The sequence below is a fragment of the Mytilus trossulus genome, chromosome 7, assembly GCF_036588685.1.
Source record: "Mytilus trossulus isolate FHL-02 chromosome 7, PNRI_Mtr1.1.1.hap1, whole genome shotgun sequence".
NCBI classification, from domain to species: domain Eukaryota; kingdom Metazoa; phylum Mollusca; class Bivalvia; order Mytilida; family Mytilidae; genus Mytilus; species Mytilus trossulus.
Window position 1 is genome coordinate 68,369,598 of NC_086379.1, and position 19,696 is coordinate 68,389,293.

General features: G+C 29.9%; 2 protein-coding genes across 10 annotated transcripts in view; one reads left to right on the top strand and one right to left on the bottom strand.

Moving 5' to 3' along the window:
• The first annotated feature begins 1,004 nt into the window (after positions 1-1,004).
• On the top strand, positions 1,005-4,254 carry LOC134727230 (calcyphosin-like protein). The gene is made up of 2 exons (XM_063591606.1): positions 1,005-1,645; positions 3,949-4,254. The coding sequence occupies exons 1-2, from the start codon at positions 1,261-1,263 to the stop codon at positions 4,170-4,172; spliced, it is 609 nt and encodes a 202-aa protein (XP_063447676.1). The 5' UTR covers positions 1,005-1,260; the 3' UTR covers positions 4,173-4,254.
• A 6,709-nt stretch (positions 4,255-10,963) lies between these two features.
• LOC134725659 (glutamine--fructose-6-phosphate aminotransferase [isomerizing] 2-like) overlaps positions 10,964-19,696 on the bottom strand; it is a 58,429-nt gene continuing 49,696 nt past the window's right edge. For 6 of the 9 annotated variants that reach the window (XM_063589670.1, XM_063589661.1, XM_063589668.1 and 3 more), the window contains one exon: positions 10,964-13,293. In XM_063589670.1, the coding sequence (XP_063445740.1) occupies positions 13,243-13,293 (51 nt within the window). In that variant the 3' untranslated portion in view covers positions 10,964-13,242. Of the gene's footprint in view, positions 13,294-16,957; positions 17,024-19,696 lie in introns of all 9 variants that reach the window. The other 3 variants (XM_063589664.1, XM_063589663.1, XM_063589667.1) reach the window with 2 other exon arrangements.

Below are 19,696 nucleotides of genomic sequence, written 5' to 3' on the forward strand. Positions count from 1 at the left end.
AAATAAACTATGCACATATACATGAATCATTTACATAAATTAACCATCAGACTTACTTTCCTTTTCATCACCTTCAATGTCTCGATAATTGAATGGATAAATAAAAATCAGCTACATTATTTTTACTCTCTGTCTGAAACATATGTTTCTCAACAACTCCGAGCTTCTTTTTTTTCTCTCTAAAATAGTTTAATAGAAAGATGGTTGTTATATGTGATTGTTGTGATGAAACACTGCCATTTCTATTCATCTTATGATAGAAAACTGAAATATAGAATTATGTGGTAATCTTTCAACACATTTCTAATATAAGATATGTTTCTAAAGATTCAAAATATGATTTTTTTCTCTCTTACATTGCTTTGAATTAGGATGCTTAATTTTGTCCAGTTATACAAAAGTACTAACTTAGAGGTAATTCGTTGAGAACTCAGAGACAAAAGAAAAGTATTGTAACTATTTGTTCTTTTAAAGATTGTGAAGTAATTTGTCAACTAGTTTAATGGTTATTTCATCAACATTAAGACACAAAGAAAATTACAACGAATGCACAGAAAGTTATGAAATAAGTAAGATATACACGACCAACATTTATCATATGACAAAAAAGCGCACATAATGCTAACTAAAATCAAAACATGATAGGTAGCAAAAAATAAATATCATTGAGTGAAAGGAGAATATACGATATATATATATGTTAACCAGTCAAAAAGGATTTTCTGATATTGAAAACACTGTAAAAAAAACTTACAACATTGCAGAGCAATAAATAGGATGCCAGGTTTTGAATGGTTATGAACAGTTGTACCTATAATTTGCCTCCTATACGACATTTCTATGTTCTCACATTTCTACCTTAACGAAAGATCGATTTATCGGAACATATTTGAACACGTTTAGTGCATAGTTCTACCTTTAATCAAAATGATATCAGGATAATAGAAGCATTTGACCAATAATTGCCTAACGTTACATGTATTTTCTAAGTAAAAATGGAAATCGACGATTATTCGAGAAAATCAATTTGTCACCTGCTCTTCTCTTGTTACAAGTATCCATAGTTACAAATGTGTATCGTGTTTTTAAAAAACATTAATAATAAATGAGAAAATTTTAAAATTATCCGTTAATAAAAAGGCATGTCATACTGTAGTAGAGACTGCATATTTATATGAAATACCTCAGATTAAAGTTATTTTATTTAAAAAGCATCGATCTGACCCTTTGTTTAGTAAATTGACGGATGTGAATCTAACAATGTACAAGAACTGGCGTGTAGAACTTTCACAAAGAGCCATAGAATTATTTAAATTAATGAGAACACAGTGCCTAAATAGAGGACATGGAGGAATTAAGGAACTTGCGGTCCTCTTCCGAAAGATGGACCTGGACTTCTCAAAAAGAATCTGTTTTGAAGAATTGCGACTCGGTTTAGAGAAGTATGGTATGGAAATCACACAAAGTGATTTGAAACTTTTGTTCTTGTCATTTGATGCTGATGAAAACAGACAGATAGATTTTGCAGAGTTTCTTCATCGTTTAAGACCACCATTGCCTCCATCAAGAATCAAAATTATAGATGAAGTTTTTTGTAAACTAGATGTGAACGGAGATGGAGCAATAAAAACTGATGATTTAAAAGGTAAATTTTGAAATATTTGATCACAAGTTATTTTTAGTATCATATAAATGTGGATATTTTGTAACTGTAGTTTGGCGCATACCTCTTATGAAATTAGTTGTTCTGTTAGTATAGTTTTGAATAAACTCATAATAGATACCAGGATTGAACTTTGTATTTTCGCCAGACACGCGTTTCGACTACGAAAGACTTATCAGTGACGCTCGAATAAAAAAAAGTTAAAAAGGCAAAGAATAAAGTACGAATTTGAAGAGTATTGAGGATTAAAAAATCCTAAATGTTTTACCAAATACAGCTAAGTTATTATATTTCTGGGGTAGAAAAGACTTAATATCAATGCTTTGTTATATGCGTGATTGTTAGGTTTCCAATTTTTTTTTAAACATATCATGTTTAACTTGAATAATAAACATGTGTATTCTTTTTCGCTTTCTTTCATGCTCTCTCATCTATGAATTCCCAATTATCGTTCTCATAGAATTATTTAGAATAGTTTTTGCCTTTTGACTGACGATTGTTCAATTGTTGATGATGTCAATCTTGGGAATACTTTAATATTGATTAGTTATCTTGTAATTTATTTTGATGATAAGGCAATTCATTAAACATTTATACAATTAGTCGGAAGATATCAAAGAAAAGAAACCTATATTGGTTTAAATGAGCTGCAAATGAAATTATATATCTTCAAACGGCACGTCAGCTTGCTTGATTGAGGGGTTCTGTTTATAAAAAAGACCAAGACCACTGTCATTTAAGAGGGATATTCGGAGGGGTCACGATACCGAAATCCCATGCTTATATATACGAAATCCTGTGGTCCCGAATTTAAAGAAATTTAATCTCGACATCCCGAATTTCGAAAAAAAGAATTTTCAGATCCCAAAAGGATCAATCCCGAAATCTCGAACTTAACACCCCTCGATCCAAGAGTCCCGATAAATGTCCAACCCCCTCCTCATTTAAGAACTGTAAGGCCTTTTAAATTTACTATAACACGTTTCAATGTTAAAAGTGTATATCGTTTTGCTGAAAGGATATTCTATTACTCTTGAATCACCTTTTGATTTATCGAGCAAGCCAATGATAAAAATTATTTCACAATAAACCTAATCTTTTATGTTTATTCACATCGTGTTTCGATTTTGGTTCTGAACGCCCTTCGAGAAATAGAAAAAATAGATATTAAACAATATTTGATCAAATTATTGCTAATCTATACTAGTTTGTTTGCATTTAATAGGTGATATATTGACTAGTTGTACAGTACTTAACAGATGTGTGTATAAAGGCTAGACCATATATGTGCTTCGTATACATGTAACGAACTTTAAAAATTTTAGACCTAATTAGGAATGTCAAAATGGATAAAAACGGTTTGAAAGTAAACTATTAAGAAGAATATAAACATTTTTAATTTCATTCAAAGACAACTTTTTAAAACAAAATAATTTAGAAATTCTATATTTTGAAAAGAAACATAAAGTTGATAGTTATAACTTTTTCGGTCCCATTTACGAAGGGACTGAAATCATCAGAGCTGTATTTGTGAACTCAAGCTTTTTCCCTAAAAAGACAAATAAATAGATCACAAACGTTATTTTTTTTATTTTGAAATTTATTATGTTCACCAAGGACTTGTTTTTATGAATGATTCAATGAGTGATATCATTAGTTACACGTACCCTATATCTTGATAATATTGTAATTAAATTTCTGTCTTATCTCTCTTTAAAATAAACCTGATAGATATATATTTAATGAAAAATGTAAATATAAGAAAAACTGTGTGATTTTGATGTCAAATAGTCCAAGAGTGGGATATTATAAAAAGAAAACATGACAACTAGAGATTGGTTGGAGATGCATGCAACAGAAAGTTGTTTCTATATACTTGCTGTATTTTAAGTGCAACGAGGCAATGCAGACAGATATTTTACCGGATAAAAGTTCCCAACAATATGGTGCTTTTTAACACAATTTAAGTTACTAGTCGTAAAGACTTACATACAAAACAAAACTAAACAACGTAGATTCTACAGCATCTCAGATGGATGATCGCCAAATTTACCTATGTTCGAAGTGATGTACTCCGCTAACATTAATCCCATAATATACACGAATTCTATTCTTTAGGCAAAAATTTGATAAAACGACAACAATTGCCTAAATATGTGATTCTATATAAGACTTATTGGGAAATAAAAGTAAGACACACGTTCCAGAATACACATAGGTTCACATAAAAAAAAGTCATGTTTTTTGGATTGGTACGATTTTATAAAGTTTTCGGTTTATTTCAGTGCTATATACTTCCAGTTCGAAAACAAGAACTGGTGAGTGGAGCAATGAAGAAGAAGACAAAATTGAGAGTTTCATAGAGAATTATGATACACCAGATGACGAAGATGGGAAAATTACAAGAGAAGAATTTTTGAATTACTACGCTGGAGTTAGTGCTCGTGTTCCAGATGATGCCTTTTTTATCATGACGATGAAACAATGTTTTGGTCTGCCTCAAGGATGAACCTATTTTTAGATAAATGCCTTTATAACAATTATAAAAACTTATAAGACATAGTTTTAATTATTCTTGTGGTCTTCTATTTCACACATATCATACAACACATAGATCATTCTTTTTGTAATATGATAATAAATATATATTTAATTATTAAATATTTTCATAGAAATATAGTTATTATGTGGTTCTGTGTTACCAAAGAAGGAAATTTTAGATATTTTGCCCAATCCTTTGAGTTTGAAAATCGAAGTTTGTCATCTGTAGTCTGTTCCAATGTGAACTGTTAAAATAAATATCACATTGAAACGGTTATGACCGCATTAACTGATCACATGAGACTAGTATCACGGAATAAAGCTAAAAACTAAATATACAAAAGATGATAAAGTTTTAAGTTTGGGAAAATGATCCGCGTATTTAACTAGTTTATATTTGGTCCTGGTATCTATGATGAGTTTATTAACAACCACTGGGTCGATGCTACTACTGGTGGAGATTTATTTCCCCGAGAGTATCACAAGCCCAGTAGTCAGCACTTTTTGTGCTGACATTCAGCACTTTTTGTGCTGACATTCAGCACTTTTTGTGCTGACATGAATTGTCATTGATATGGTTATATTTTTTTAAATTAACTGTTTACAAAAATTTGGAATGTTTTGAAATACTAAGTTTTTTTTTACCTCAGGCATAGATCAACTTAGCTGTATTTGGTAAAACTTTTAGGAATTTTGGTTCTCAATGCTCTTCAACTTTGTACTTTATTTGGCATTATAAACTTTTTTAGATTCGAGCATCACTGATGAGTCTTTAGTTGAAGAAACGCGCGTCTGGCGAATATACTAAATTTAGTCCTGGTATCTATGATGAGTTTATTTACAATCACTGGTTCGATGCCACTGCTGGTGGAGATTTATTTCCCCGAGGGTATCACAAGCCCAGTAGTCAGCACTTTTTGTGCTGTTATGAATTGCCATTGATATGGTTATATTTATAAATTAACTGTTAATAAAAATTTGGATTTTTTTTAAAATACTAAGGTTTTTCTACCTCAGGCATAGATCAACTTAGCTGTATTTGGCAAAATTTTAGGAATTTTGGTTCTCAATGCTCTTCAACTTCGTACTTTATTTGGCATTTTAAACTTTTTTTAGATTCGAGCGTCACTGATGAGTCTTTAGTAGACGAAACGCGCGTCTGGCGTATATACTAAATATAGTCCTGGTATCTATGATGAGTTTATTTACAACCACTGGGTCGATGCCACTGCTGGTGGAGATTTATTTCCTCGAGGGTATCACAAGCCCAGTAGTCAGCACTTTTTGTGCTGACATTAATTGTCATTTATATGGTTATATTTATAAATTAACTGTTTACAAAAAAATGGATTTTTTTTAAATACTTAGGCTTTTTCTACCTCAGGCATAGATCAACTTAGCTGTATTTGGCAAAATTTTTAGGAATTTTGGTTCTCAATGCTCTTCAACTTCGTAATTTATTTGGCATTTTAAACTTTTTTAGATTCGAACGTCACTGATGAGTCTTTAGTAGACGAAACGCGCGTCTAGCGTATATACTAAATTTAGTCCTGGTATAATAATAATAATAATAATAATAATAATAGCTTTATGATGAGTTAATTGATTCAATTTGTCTTTGAATGCTGTACATCATATTTGTTTTTCAGAAGTCCGAATTAGTTTGTGACTTGCCCTATGTTACGAAATACATAGAATCCCCCGTACCATCACTGCACGTCTATGCAGTTTAAGAATATGACATTAGATGGGTTTTGCGTGAGCCGGATGAATCAGAGATGGACATTTCTGAATAGATTAAATATGTTTGGTCATGCATTCAAAAGCGCATTCATAAACAAACTACGATGCACCATGAAACACAGGTTACGCTACTTGGAATTTTAGAAATCCCGAGGTTGTCAATACTTTACCCTGTCTTCCCGACAAATACTGGTACGTTCTTGTGATAGAGGACAAAATCTCAACCGGTATCGTTAGCAAAATTATTATTTGAATGTTTAACTAAGGACTTTGGCATTATCAGATAATCTGATATTCCAACATATACCGTAACATCGTTCCCGAAAGTTGAGATATTTTTAGAAAATTATATAGTTAAAAAAAAAAGGGTGATGATTCGAATATCGTATGCTGCATGCATAGCTGAAAGTAAAATCACAATAATACTGGACTCCGAGGAAGGTCCCTAATCAAATGGCAAAATCACAATCCTACAAACACATTAAACGAATGGATTACATCATACATGTGACGCTTATCCTGTTGACGCATTGATTCACTCTTATTTTTGAGTTCATGCGACTCCCTTTCCTTAACCTTAATTTGAGTCTTCTTGGTGGAGTTATGGCATTTGAACATCGGTAAACAACAGCTGCCTCTAATTTACCCCGATACTATTGTGAAGTAGTTTTTCATTTTATCTCCTTCGTTTCAAAATACTTTGCTATATTTGTTTTTTACCCCAACTTTTTGAACCTGTGATTTTCGATTCGAATAGAATATGAAATTTCCATTATACACTTAGAAGATTGTATGCTATAATGATTATAGGGGCAATTGAATATTTAGTTTTACTTTAGATTCTAAGCAATTTTATCATAAAGTTAACATTTGGTAGAACATAAGGAGTAATAATAAATGTAGATCACCTTTAGATTTTCATCATACATAATGATTGACGAATATTCAATCAATTACTATTAGAAATTAGAAATATTTCTTTAAAAATAATCTGTATTATAACTAAAGTTGCATTTTTCTATATCTGGATTTAGATATTTTATGAATACTGCTTAATATTAAATACGAGGGTGCTTGTTCATACATACTAAAAATATATTATTACCAACTCAATATAGTGTAGTGTTACATCGATTTCGAAAAATGAAGAAACTTACAATATTATGAAGGCGTTTATGAAAGGATAACATTTGTATTGATTTCAATACAAGAAAATGATATGGCAACAGATAAAAAAAATAACGTTCTTCCTCTAGAAATAATGATGTTGATGTCAGAAAATGTTCTAGTAGTTGTTAACGTTGTACATCGTTTTACCTAATAACCTTTATGTGTTCTTTTTGTATATGGTAATTGTCGATATACATACATGAGTCTTAACCGTATTATGTCAAGTTTCGTATCGCAACAACTGTTATTATAAAAGAGGGTGGTAAAGGGTTATTTTCGTGCAACGTTTTCGGCCTTTTTATTTCACGTGTCTTCGTGTTTTGAGTTTTTATTTCTCGTTTTCTCGTGTTTGGCTCGATGTGCGTGCTTCGTGTTTCTCCTTATTTATTTTCCGTGTTTCGTATCGGTACACCTAATTTCTCGTGCATGCTTGTCCCGCATTTGATGAAAAGTAAAACGGGACTAATTCAAAGTCAGCGTGTTATGATACCTTCTGAAACTTGTGTAATATAATCATAGAACTTGATGTACATTGACTTTGATACCATTCTACTTTTGCAATTATATTGTATATATATATATGTATGGTATACAATAAGGTCCATCAAATTACTATGAATAAAATTATTTTTTTCAAATCAGATGCAACTAGCGAACCCTAAGTAAAAGGTGACCGCAGGGTCTATATGTCCATTGATAATGACTGCATGATCTCAAAGAACGGCTGACTTAAGAACTTCTAGTAATTTTTTCCTTAATATATACGATTTTATTTCTCGTGCTACGTTTTTCCTGATTTTTATTTTTCGTGCAACGTTTTTTCAATTTTTATTTCACGTGTTTCCGTGTTCAGTACCCCCCTTTACCACCCCCATAAAAGTGTCTGTGCCAAGTCCTCCAACTAGATCAAATAGAGTGCCTTTGTAGATCCAAACTCTACATCCATATTCCGCAAGCAATGCATGGCAATTTATGATGACTACGTGTATACGTTCATGGCATTGCATGTTGACTTCTCTACAAAGCCTATGGTATACACTATTTTTCAGTTATTTGTAGCGCATTTACACAACACGTAATGTTTTATCTGTATGCAACGGCAAAACACGACTTGATATCTAACCAAATTGGAGTTTTGGGTCTATAAGTAGCGAGGAAGCGAGGACGGATTATGGTGTCTACAAAGTAAACATATATATGGGCATCTAAAACACACGACATTCTTAAAACTTTTGATGTCAGGATGGTGTTCATCAAAACGTTTTTTTAAATACAAAACTCAACTAATTTGGAAGAACATATTTCTATCCTAGAAATGAGGTAATTTATATTTTTATTGAAACACTATCATCAGGTGTTTTTATGGCAGTTTTTGAAAATAGAATAATAAGGTTAGTTTTTTTATCAAACAGTTGTATTCGCTTATTTGGCTCAATTGTGAAACAGACGCTTTAAGAATGAAAGCATTTAAAGGTAAAATAACAAAAATACCAAACACCAATGAAAGTCCTGCCGAAATGTGATAAATCAAATGCACAAATACATCTAACGAATGGAAAACAACTGTCGTATTGTTGGTTGATTTGTAACAGACATTTCGTTATTTAGAAAATGGTGGATAAAACCTGGTTGCATAGCTTGCTCACTTGTATTTCTAAAATAATCCATTATATTGACAACAATGTGTAGCAAAACAAACATACACAATAGGTAGAAAAAACATAATCACAAAAATACTGAACTCCAACGGAAAGTCTCTAATTAAATGCACAAAACACATGAAACGAATGGATAACAACTTTCATATTCCTGTCTTGGTAAAGACATTTTCCTAAGTAGAAAATGGTGGATTGAACCTGGTGTTATAGCTAGCTAAACCTCTCACTTGTATGCCAGTCGCATCAAATTATATTATATTGACAACGATGTGTGAACAAAACAAACAGACATATTCGATAAAAAGATCAACAAAGAAACACAAAATGGCAAAAAGACAAAGCACATACGCAAAAATGAAAAGCAAGAACTCAAAATAGACCATAGAACAATACCACAATGGAGAGATGTATAAATACCAACCCACGTGATAGGTATATGATAAAAACATGAATAAACAGTAATGATTAAAACTATACAAGGACAAAAAGGGGGACTTTAACACGTATTTTAACAACGTCAGTACATATAATCGATATTGCAAGACCATCATGTACTATGTGAGAGGTTGATGCAGAATATCTATCAACAAGGTCGTGTTTTCTTTCAATGAAACTTTGTTTGAATCAGTACAAGACGTTCTTTAACACAACATTGACTCATCAACTGTTTGCTCATACACTGGTGGGTAGCAGCTGCAAGCCCATGAATATCGAATGAGTTGGGAAATGTATATCCTATATGCAGATGAAGTTGTAATATTACTGCTAAGGTATAATTTCAGAATTAATACAATAGTCTAAGGCACAAAACATCACGTCATATATTCATATTAAAAGTTGATTGATTGAGTGCTGGCTGCTTAATTCCAGAAGATTACAAGTGGAACCACTTGTAATCTGAATTTCTCTCATATTGCACAAACCAAATATTAAAGACGACATATTATTCTGTATTGACAATTTGGTAAATCTTTTTCACAATATTTCAGGCTCTGAATGAGAAACTCTTGGTAAATTGAAAATATATGAACACAAAGCCAAAATGATTTGCCACACAACAGATAGCATTCCTTCCCTGTGACGCTGGTTCATACAGGGGGGCATGAATAGGTGAGGTACAATTTCAATATGCTCTGTATAAAATACCTTGTGGATAGAGTGTCACCTTACTCTCCGATTATAACAAATTCGGAACTGAGTGATCTTTAATTGGAATGCTTTACGTATCTCGGACAAACTTTAACTCAAGTAGCAATGGAAGTTTACATTACAAGTTCTCAATCTTGATTGACAATGAAAGGTGGCTCAACAAAAACTGACCCTGTTGATCAGTTAGTTGGGAGGCCCCATAGAGTACAGTTCAACACAAATATGAATAGGCAGGTATAAACTATGGATGGTGATATACACTCGAATTACAAATACCTTTTAAAAAGCAACAACTAAAAACTTTTCTATATAATTTATTCCCTCAGTATACTGGTGGTCCTCAAAAATATATAAGTATGCAAAAATGATTCAGAAGAAAAGTCAAATCATAGAGAAGCACTATGATATATAAGAATGTTTTGGTTTTCCTTATACACCCAGTATAAATTATTTTTATTTCCAGAACTATATTTTAATGCCTAGATATATATTTGGGAATCTGATTGCCATCTCGCCACAAATATTGAACATTATAAAAACTGGTATGGTTTAAGAAACAATTAGTATATAAACACAAAAACTGTTATAGTTTAGATGGATAGACTGACAATATTAGATTCAGAGGTACTACACCTGACCATCTGATTTATATTTACTGAATGTAAAGGTAAATAACTATGGAAATACATGATTGTCATAAAAACTTAAAATATGCCACATTAAAAATATTCAAAAATGATTATGTTCTTGAAATCTTTTGTTGTCTTTATTATGAACTATATTTATAAGATGTTATTTTCAAAATAGGAGATTCAATCATTATGTGAGATTCTTTCCATTCTAATTAGTATCCATTTAGACTCTTCAATAAACATTTTGAAATACTCAAAAATATGAAGATAATATTTATTAATGTTGCCAAAATTGTTATTCCTATAGTATTATATAATAATAACAACATTTTCCAGTTTAAAGTATAATCATTCTTGAAGTTTGCAATATGACAAACTAAACAATCATAGAATTTATATATGTTACGTATTAGTTTATGTTTAATCCAAAACAGTATGTTAAACATTAAACAGTTATAAAATAATTTGACATTTTCATAACATGTATATTCAAATAATGTATCACCTTTTTTTTACACATATATATATTCAAAATTCAAGCAAAAATATCATCAACTAAGATTACAATATGTTATGGTTTAAAACAATAATTTACTGAGCATGTGAATGTTGGAATCTGATAATCATTTGAAGACTATTTCTTTATCCAGCTGTGAGGTTGGGACATTTTCAAGATTTTTCTTCTGTTACTTGATAGTAATCAATCACGTATAAGCAGTTTGTCCAAAATTCATCCAATGAAAGATTTTTCGAATCATTTATACTTTTTTTAAATTCTATACCAAAAAGTGGCTGGTAATAGATAATGAATCTCATCTTCAATGTGGAATATACAAAATACTGGATTTAAAATTTTAAATTTATAAGTCAAGAAAATGAAACAAACTATGTATAAAATAACAAAATCAACTTGTCCTCCCTGTCGATGAGGGACAGGAAGAATGTCATTAATACTGCATAACAACAAAAAAAGTGATGTCTCATGATAAAACTTAACAAACAAAATATAAGTTGTAGAAAAACAATACTCTAAATCAAAATAATTACATAACAAAATGGCTTCCCTTACAATTACAATTGTCTGCAATAAATACAACATTTTGAAAACCTTGGTTTAGGTATTTATTTTCATAACAGGTCTTTTAAGCCCCTTTTTTTATTTTTGTTTTGAGTATGATTTTTTTTTCATTTCCCATGTTGCAATTTGCATAAGCCTGAATGCAAAGCAGAATGACTATTCTACATAAAAAATTTAATACATTGAGGGTAGGAAGTCTACAAAGGACATCTGAAAAATCCAGAATGATGTTGACCAGAAAATTTAATTCAAGACTAGATCTTGGTGTCAAAAGATTAGTTATAAAAAAGGTATAATGCATGAATAAAATACTTTTGAAGTGAATATTCAAACTTTCATGAAAAAGGTAAAGACAACCACTTATTTGATGTATTGTATAAATATAATGAAACATAAATCAAAATGTAAATAGGAAGCTGCCTTTACATTTGAAATTAATACAACATTTAAAACAGATATACAATCAATTCACATGATTTAACCACAATACCTTCCACTGAAGTTGACCGATTTGCATGGTGCAGAGTCATAGATTTTGATACTATGTGTTTGCAATGAAATATGGTAGTATCTCAAAAAGTACTATTACTAAATTAGGCAACTTAATAAAGGACCTAACTGAAATATGCAACTTAAAAAGGTTCTAATTGAAATCAAGGAATTAATTTTGATTACAGAAAATATATATGCAGTTAAAAAATTAGAAAACATATATTAATCCTCCAGAATCTATAAACAGTTTCCCTCTCTAATGCATACTTTATGCTTGATTGAAAAACTCTTATACAATCACAACAAAGCATGTTTTCTTGATATGCCTAGTTAAAAAAAACTGTTTAAGATCTTGAATGCATCCAGCACATTACCGGTACTATTCAATATACATGTAGTTACTAAAATAATTTAAACATAAATTACTATACATAAATACAGTGTACTGTTATTTCTAGACTCTCATTATGTTGAACTTTTATTAATCAATTAAATCAAAATCATTTGAACCAACGCCTTGTTTATTAAAATATGCCAAGTTCTATTAATCAATATTATAAACCAACATGTATTATAAATTGAAATGGATTTAATAACTGTTAAAAAACTCAATTATCATCCTTTATAGATCCTGTAAATTGAAATTCCCAGTTTCTGAAGCATCCCGTTGATCAACCCTTATTACGAATGCAGACATTCAAAAGCCTGACATAAAAACATGGGACCTACAAAACGAAAGCTCTATTTGGGCTCAAATGATTTACATATAGTTGACACATTTAGTTAATTTAAAACAACAAGAAAGCTCTGCCAAAAAGGTCCTAGAAATTTATATATTAATCTTTTAATTTTTTTATGTACTTGATTTCTTTTGCATGTTAGTACAGATATACACAACTTTAATACAATTTATGGTAATTAATAAACACTTATATGGCACTTCAGATATATGTTCAAGATAAAGAGAGTCAACAAAATGTATATAATATTTATTATAGCATGTCTCCCACAAAATACTTCTATAAAATAATCAAAGTCCAATGATTGACAAGTACTACTAATTAGTCCACTTATAACATCCTATAACACAGGTCCCACATTTTAAGTAGTAGTCCATTAACTGCATACAGTGGAATGGATCTTCAATAAACTCCTTGGAGAGTCTACCTGTAATATAAAAGATCAGAATTAAAAACAAAAATTAAACAGGGAGATTAAAACTACAGTGAAATTAATTTTGGAAGTTGAAGGATTCAATATTATACAAATTGAATGGTGCTTTATGACATTTTTATTTCTCAGGAAACCAAAGTATCTGCTGTTAAATGTGGTTAAATATGGACATCAATTCAAAAGAATGTTTGCCAAAAAAGCCAAGGACAAGGCTGAAACTTGTATTTAGCAACTACTAGTACAAACCATTGCAAACTAGTAAACAGTTTAAACAACCAGCACCCTATAACATAATCTGACACAATAATAAAAGCCACACTAAAGCTTATAAAGAATTCTAAAATCTTCCTTTTAGCTTAAACTCAAAATTTAAAGGTAAGGTCTAATAAAAATTGAATTTAAAGACTAGTGAAGTAACTTTGATTTAAGTGATAACTGGTGATTTGTACAATCTTTCTCACTGGTAAAAATATGTTCTCCTCGGAAGTAAATCAATACTTGTGCAAGAGGTGTGGCTTTTTAAAGATGGCAGCTTTCCTGTTGGAAATTTAACCAAGGTAGAATTTGAACAATCATCTAAATATAGATAATACATAGCTGAGAGGGAGATAGAGCAGATTGTAAACCTGAGAAAACATTGCCAACAGAGTTGAAACCAAGGTTGATAATGTTTTCTTGTGGGGTAACCATGTGCTGTACTATGATGTATGGGTCTTGCTCATTGTTGAAGGTCATATGGAGATTAATATTTGTTAACTTCTACAGTATTTGGACTGTGTTGGAGATAAACAGATTTAATATGGTATCATTTATTGTTTTAATTAAAAAAATATGTGATAATGATTACAGTAAAAAACAAAAGAGATTATTATACATTAGGTTAAAATATCAGATTTTGATTGGTTTAAAGGAGTGAGACATAAAACTCTAACTCACAGCTTATATTCTATTAACCTTCATGGAGACTCTCGATCATTTGTGTGGTTTTATTCTATAAGGATGATTATTATTGACTTTATTTTCATCAATTTAAAATTTAAAAGAGTATTACAGAAAATTCAGTATAATAAATATAATAAATTAAATAACACATAGTGAAGAAGGTGATAGATATAATAGAAAATGTGCCCATAGGACACAGATGTTATATAACTTTATAAAGGGACATAACTAGAAAACTTTTACAGTGGCACCGTGCTAACTTGATCTGGGCTTTGTGGTAATAAGTATTGTGAAAAAATTTCATAGCATTTAGTTGAGGCAAACTTAAGTTAGAGAAAACAAAATTTTTTGAGTAACATATGTACAGAAGTATGCACTTACAGAGGAGAGGGATGGACATGGGTAAATAGTCCAGTCAAACTAAGATTTAACCTCAAACTAATTGCAACAGAAAATGTTTTAGTTCTAATCTAAAGTATTATGCCCTTTATATACACAGAAAAAAGTCCCATAAAATCTAACTTGAGGAAAACTCAAAATCAGCATTTTAAATTCCCTATGGAAATTTACATTGGGAGGGGAGATAACTCTTACAAAAATTAGTCTTTTTTTGTCAGTTTTTGGTTGTTTTTCTTGAAATTTATGTAGAGTATGATACTTTGATGGTGTTATAAGTTTGTATTTGACAAAATTATATAATCTTCTGCTCATGAAATGTACAAAACCTAAGTGTTATGGGTAGTTTTATTTTTTCATGCATTTTTCATTAAAGAAATTGCAAATTTGAAGCTTTGAAACCATTTTGAAAAAATAATGTGAAAATTTGGTATTGTTTATATCTGTATATTATATTTTTTCAGCAACTTACTTATCTAAAGAAACTTTAAACTACAAAAAGAAGAATACATGCTTTATTATTTTTATTAAATTTGAGATTCTTTACTTTGACATATTGAAAAATTCAAAAAATGGTCAACTAATAAATTAAGAAATCTAGATTATAGCTTGATAAAATATATGAAAACACCTTAAATGTTGTTTGTTATACTCTAAAGACTGCTAAAAAATCAAGAATCAATACATTCTGATGAATAGAAGCGGTAAAGTTATAATTTTGTATCAATTTTTATTGAAATTTCTGCCTTTTTTGCAAGAGTTATTTCCCTTTTCAATGCAAATCGCCATAGGAATTTTAAATGGTAATTTTTTTAGTTTTCCTCAAGTTAGATTTTATGGGACTTTTTTCTGTGTATATTTGGGGTATAATGCTAAAGATTAAAACTTAAAAATCTTCTGTTGCAATTACTTTCAGGTTAGGGTCAAATTTATGCTAGATTGACTGGACTAAAACCTTAAAATGGCAAGATGTGGTATGATTGCCACTTTGACAACTCTTTATATAAAATTTGATATCCTGGAACAGGTAAAAATACATATTTTGATGAATTGGTCAATCCTATTATAGACAGAAGGAACATAATTTTGTTAGTATAAAAAATAAGGATATTTGATATGAATCAATAATTTACAACTTGTAAAATGTTTTTTTCGCCTTTAAATAAAATATTTCTTAGAGAACTAACTCTAAAGTCTGAAGTAGAAATAACTTCTTTATTAATGTTGGTGTTATTCAAAACATAAAATGAATCAAAAATTTATAAAATTTGTGTATCAGTATGTGTTGCTTCTAGCTAAAAATATAATATATAAAAAAGTAAGCAAGTGCTTGATATGAGCTGAAATAAAAAGGACACTTGCCCTTACTGCTTTTAAAATTTCACCTCAGTGAGTTGTATGAATAAAAGGAGATGTGAAATATACTTTAATGAGAAAGAACCCCAAAAATACAAAGGCCAGAGAGATACAGAGGTCAATAAATAAAGAAGTGTCATGCTTTAAATCAAACAAAAGCCAAAAAAAGTAATGAATAGATTTGAAATATAAATTAGAAGATATAACTCCATCTTTAAGAAGAATTATTGCCTGGTTTATACATATAATTTATCAAAAATACAATGCCCATCAATAAACATTTATATATGTATATCTATTTATTTACACATTTTACTATCAAAGAACACATGCATGTAATTTGATTTTTAATAAAAGCAAAAACAATTAACATAATATAATAATGTAGCTTTAAATTTAGTATAACATGCAGTTTCATAATTATATAACTGTTGAGAATGGTAAAAGTTTATAAAAAAAATAAAATAATCTCAATATGTTCAAAAATAGATTTCTTATACATTTGAAATATCAAATCTGTTTCTGTAACAATTAAATGCATTGGATCTATTAGATTTTGATATAACACTTTTATTTTCAGTTCCAAAGTCTCCAAACATGAAGATTATCAAGGTCCAGCTTAAAAATACAATAAAATTATCACAGGATAATTAAGAGTTACTAAGGTTTTGAATTGTTAATTTCATAGAAATAGATACCCAGTTATATTGCTGCATAACTTTATTCCCCAAAAGGGTTTAAATTTCGACATTATACACCAAATTAATCTAAATATCAATTTTATAATGTATGAAATTTGTTAAAAGGACCCATCTTTCATCATTTAAAAAAAACAATGAGCAAATTACTTCAAAAGAGATATAAAAAATGAATAATAAAACTAATACTCCTTGCATATGTAAGAAAGAAGAGATAGTTAAACACAACAAAGCATCACCAAGGTAACTATACTACAGGAAGTGACCTACCTGTAACCTTGAGATATTCATTCCACTGTTACACTCTTTGCTAAATTACGAGGACAATCGACCTAACAAGAGTAAAATTGTACTAAGTCAACCAGTTTTTTAAGTATAATTTCTTTCATTTCTTGCAGATATAAGTATAAATTCTTATATTTTTTGCAATGACTTTATAAATCTTTCAGTTAACTGATACAAAAAATTAAAATCTCCCTTTAATCACAATAATATAATTCAAAATTATAATATCATTTCAGATCTAAACAATTGACCTCTAGATGTTGTTTTTTTATATTGCTGGGATGCTGTCTCGTTGTACTATACCACTCATCTCCTTTTATTCTTAACAAAAATAATCATATTTACAATTTGCCTTTAATAAAATAACTCGAAGAAAATAAGTTCAATTTTAAATTATCCTTTTATAAAATAATTATACATATTGACAGCAATTTGATTACTATCACTTATAAGCACAAATTTAATATATAAAATCCAAATAAATGCGTATTATTTTTACAGTGCAGCTAATGATTTTGACAAAGATGATTAGTAAATATGATTTATTAATGCTTATAGCAATTATTAGAACACATACATCTCACTACTTGATGTAACACAAGAAATATGAAAAAGCAAATTGTATCTTGCTTTTAAAAAGGGAACTGATTTCTAGGAAATTATGTTTGGGAAAATCAAATTTCATCATTGGTCAATAAAGAGAATATTTTTTTTTCTTGTTGAAGTTGCTTAATACTAATTCACAGCAATGGGTACTAAATTTTACATGAATATTTATTCAAATCCCTGACTTGATCTTGATCAAATAAAACCTTCTTTTTTAACCCATTAACTTTCTATTCAATTATATCGCCACCTCATGCTCTCCTATATACTGATGATAGTGTTTCATTTTCTAAACCTTCCACCAAACTGCTAAAAGTGTTTTCCTCCTCATGCAGAATATAAATTGTCCTTAAAAGATGGATTTTTTAAATTTAGAACCACTATAAAGTTAAGAGGCTTTGTTTAGTTTTTTTTTAATTTATATGTTGATTTTAAACAAGATTAGTTCACAATTTGATTTATATTTACTTTGAGCAAAAAACACATGTTTCATTTTCTTACAATATACTTACCTGTATGTATTACTTAAAGAATGTGTGCTCTAGCATAAATATCATAAAACTTACTTTCAGAAAAGGGGAATAACTCTTTAGCCACAGAGAATTTGTACCTTTCAAATCTATCTTTTTACCTTCCAATCTTAGCTTTTCATCTGGTATTTGTTTTACAAAGTTTAGATATTAAGCATAGGAAAGTAACACAGAAATATGTTTAAAAGTTAATTATAATTCTAATACCTACCTTATCCAGATGGTATTTTCCAATTTTGCCATTATGTATATACTAGGTGAAACATATCCAAGGCAAGATGGGAATTCATTTTAAATGATTAAAAAAAAAGTTTCAACAAAATGAGCAAAAGTGAAACCATGTAGTGAGTTAAGCTAATGACATCAAACTAAAACAACTATGTCAGACCACATAAAAAAACAACCAATAGACTGCAGGCTCCTTGCTTGGACAGGTAAATAAAAATTTGGCTCGGTTAAAATTCTTTGTGAGTGCTCAACCTCTTCCTAAACTTATATCAATGGGAACACCTTGCATATAACAATATAAAGAGACATAACTCAAGAAATGTAAAAGTGATTCTACCTACATTTGTACTTGATCCGAGTTTTGTGGTAATAAGGATTGTGTATATGTTTCATTACATTTAGTTGAGGAAACACAAGTTGGAGAACAGAAATGAAAAAGTCATCTTTTTTCTCATTTGTAATGGCCCAAATCTCTAAACAGTTAAAATGTAGCCACCAACATTTGTACTTGATCTGTGTTTTTTATAGTAATTAGCAGTATGCATAAGTTTCATAACATTTGGTAGTAATAGAATGGAAACCAAAAAATTCAGCATTTTTTCCATTTGTAGTGGGGCATGACTCTAGAAAGGTAAAAGTGACACCGCCAAAATTCCAACTTGATCTTGTTTTTTGCTAATAAAATTGAGAATGGAAATGGGGAATGTGCCAAAGAGACAACAACCCGACCGTAGAGCAGACAACAGCAGAAGGTCACCAACAGGTCTTCAATGCAACAAGATATTCCCACACTAATTCAGTGATAATGAACCCATACTTAACTCCAAATTGCACACAAGAAACTAAAATTTAAAATAATATAAGACTAACAAAGGTCGGAGGCTCCTGACTTTGGACAGGCGCAAAAATGTGGCGCAAAAATAAGCATTGACTGTAAGTTTTATAAAATTTAGTTTAAATTAGGCAAACTAAAGTAAGAGAATCAAAACCAATTTGGGGACATGGAAGTACAAGGGTAAAACTTAATGCCCCCTCGGCTACAGGGCAGAAATTGAAATTTATTTGTTCAAGACATCTAATATTTTATCTAATTTTTTTTTTTCAATCCTGAAATATTAAGGATTTAAATTGTGTTTTAAAACTTTGATTAACAAGGGGAGGTAAGTCTGATTATTTAGTTTCAAAATTCATCTATTTTGATATGTAACAAGAAAACAGGTATCCAGACCAATTTTTTTTATTATTACTCTGAGAGCACCAAGTAATAGCTATCTTCTCTAATTTATTTTGTTTACGCTTTTATCATATTTTACAGAGTATGAGAATGTTATAAAACCTGGAGCTACATGCCTGAAG

Coding starts and splice junctions, on each gene's coding strand:
- LOC134727230 (XM_063591606.1), top strand. CDS start 1,261: ATGTACAAGAACTGGCGTGTAGAACTTTCACAAAGAGCCATAGAATTA. Junction 1,646..3,948: donor AAAAACTGATGATTTAAAAG/GTAAATTTTGAA, acceptor GGTTTATTTCAG/TGCTATATACTTCCAGTTCG.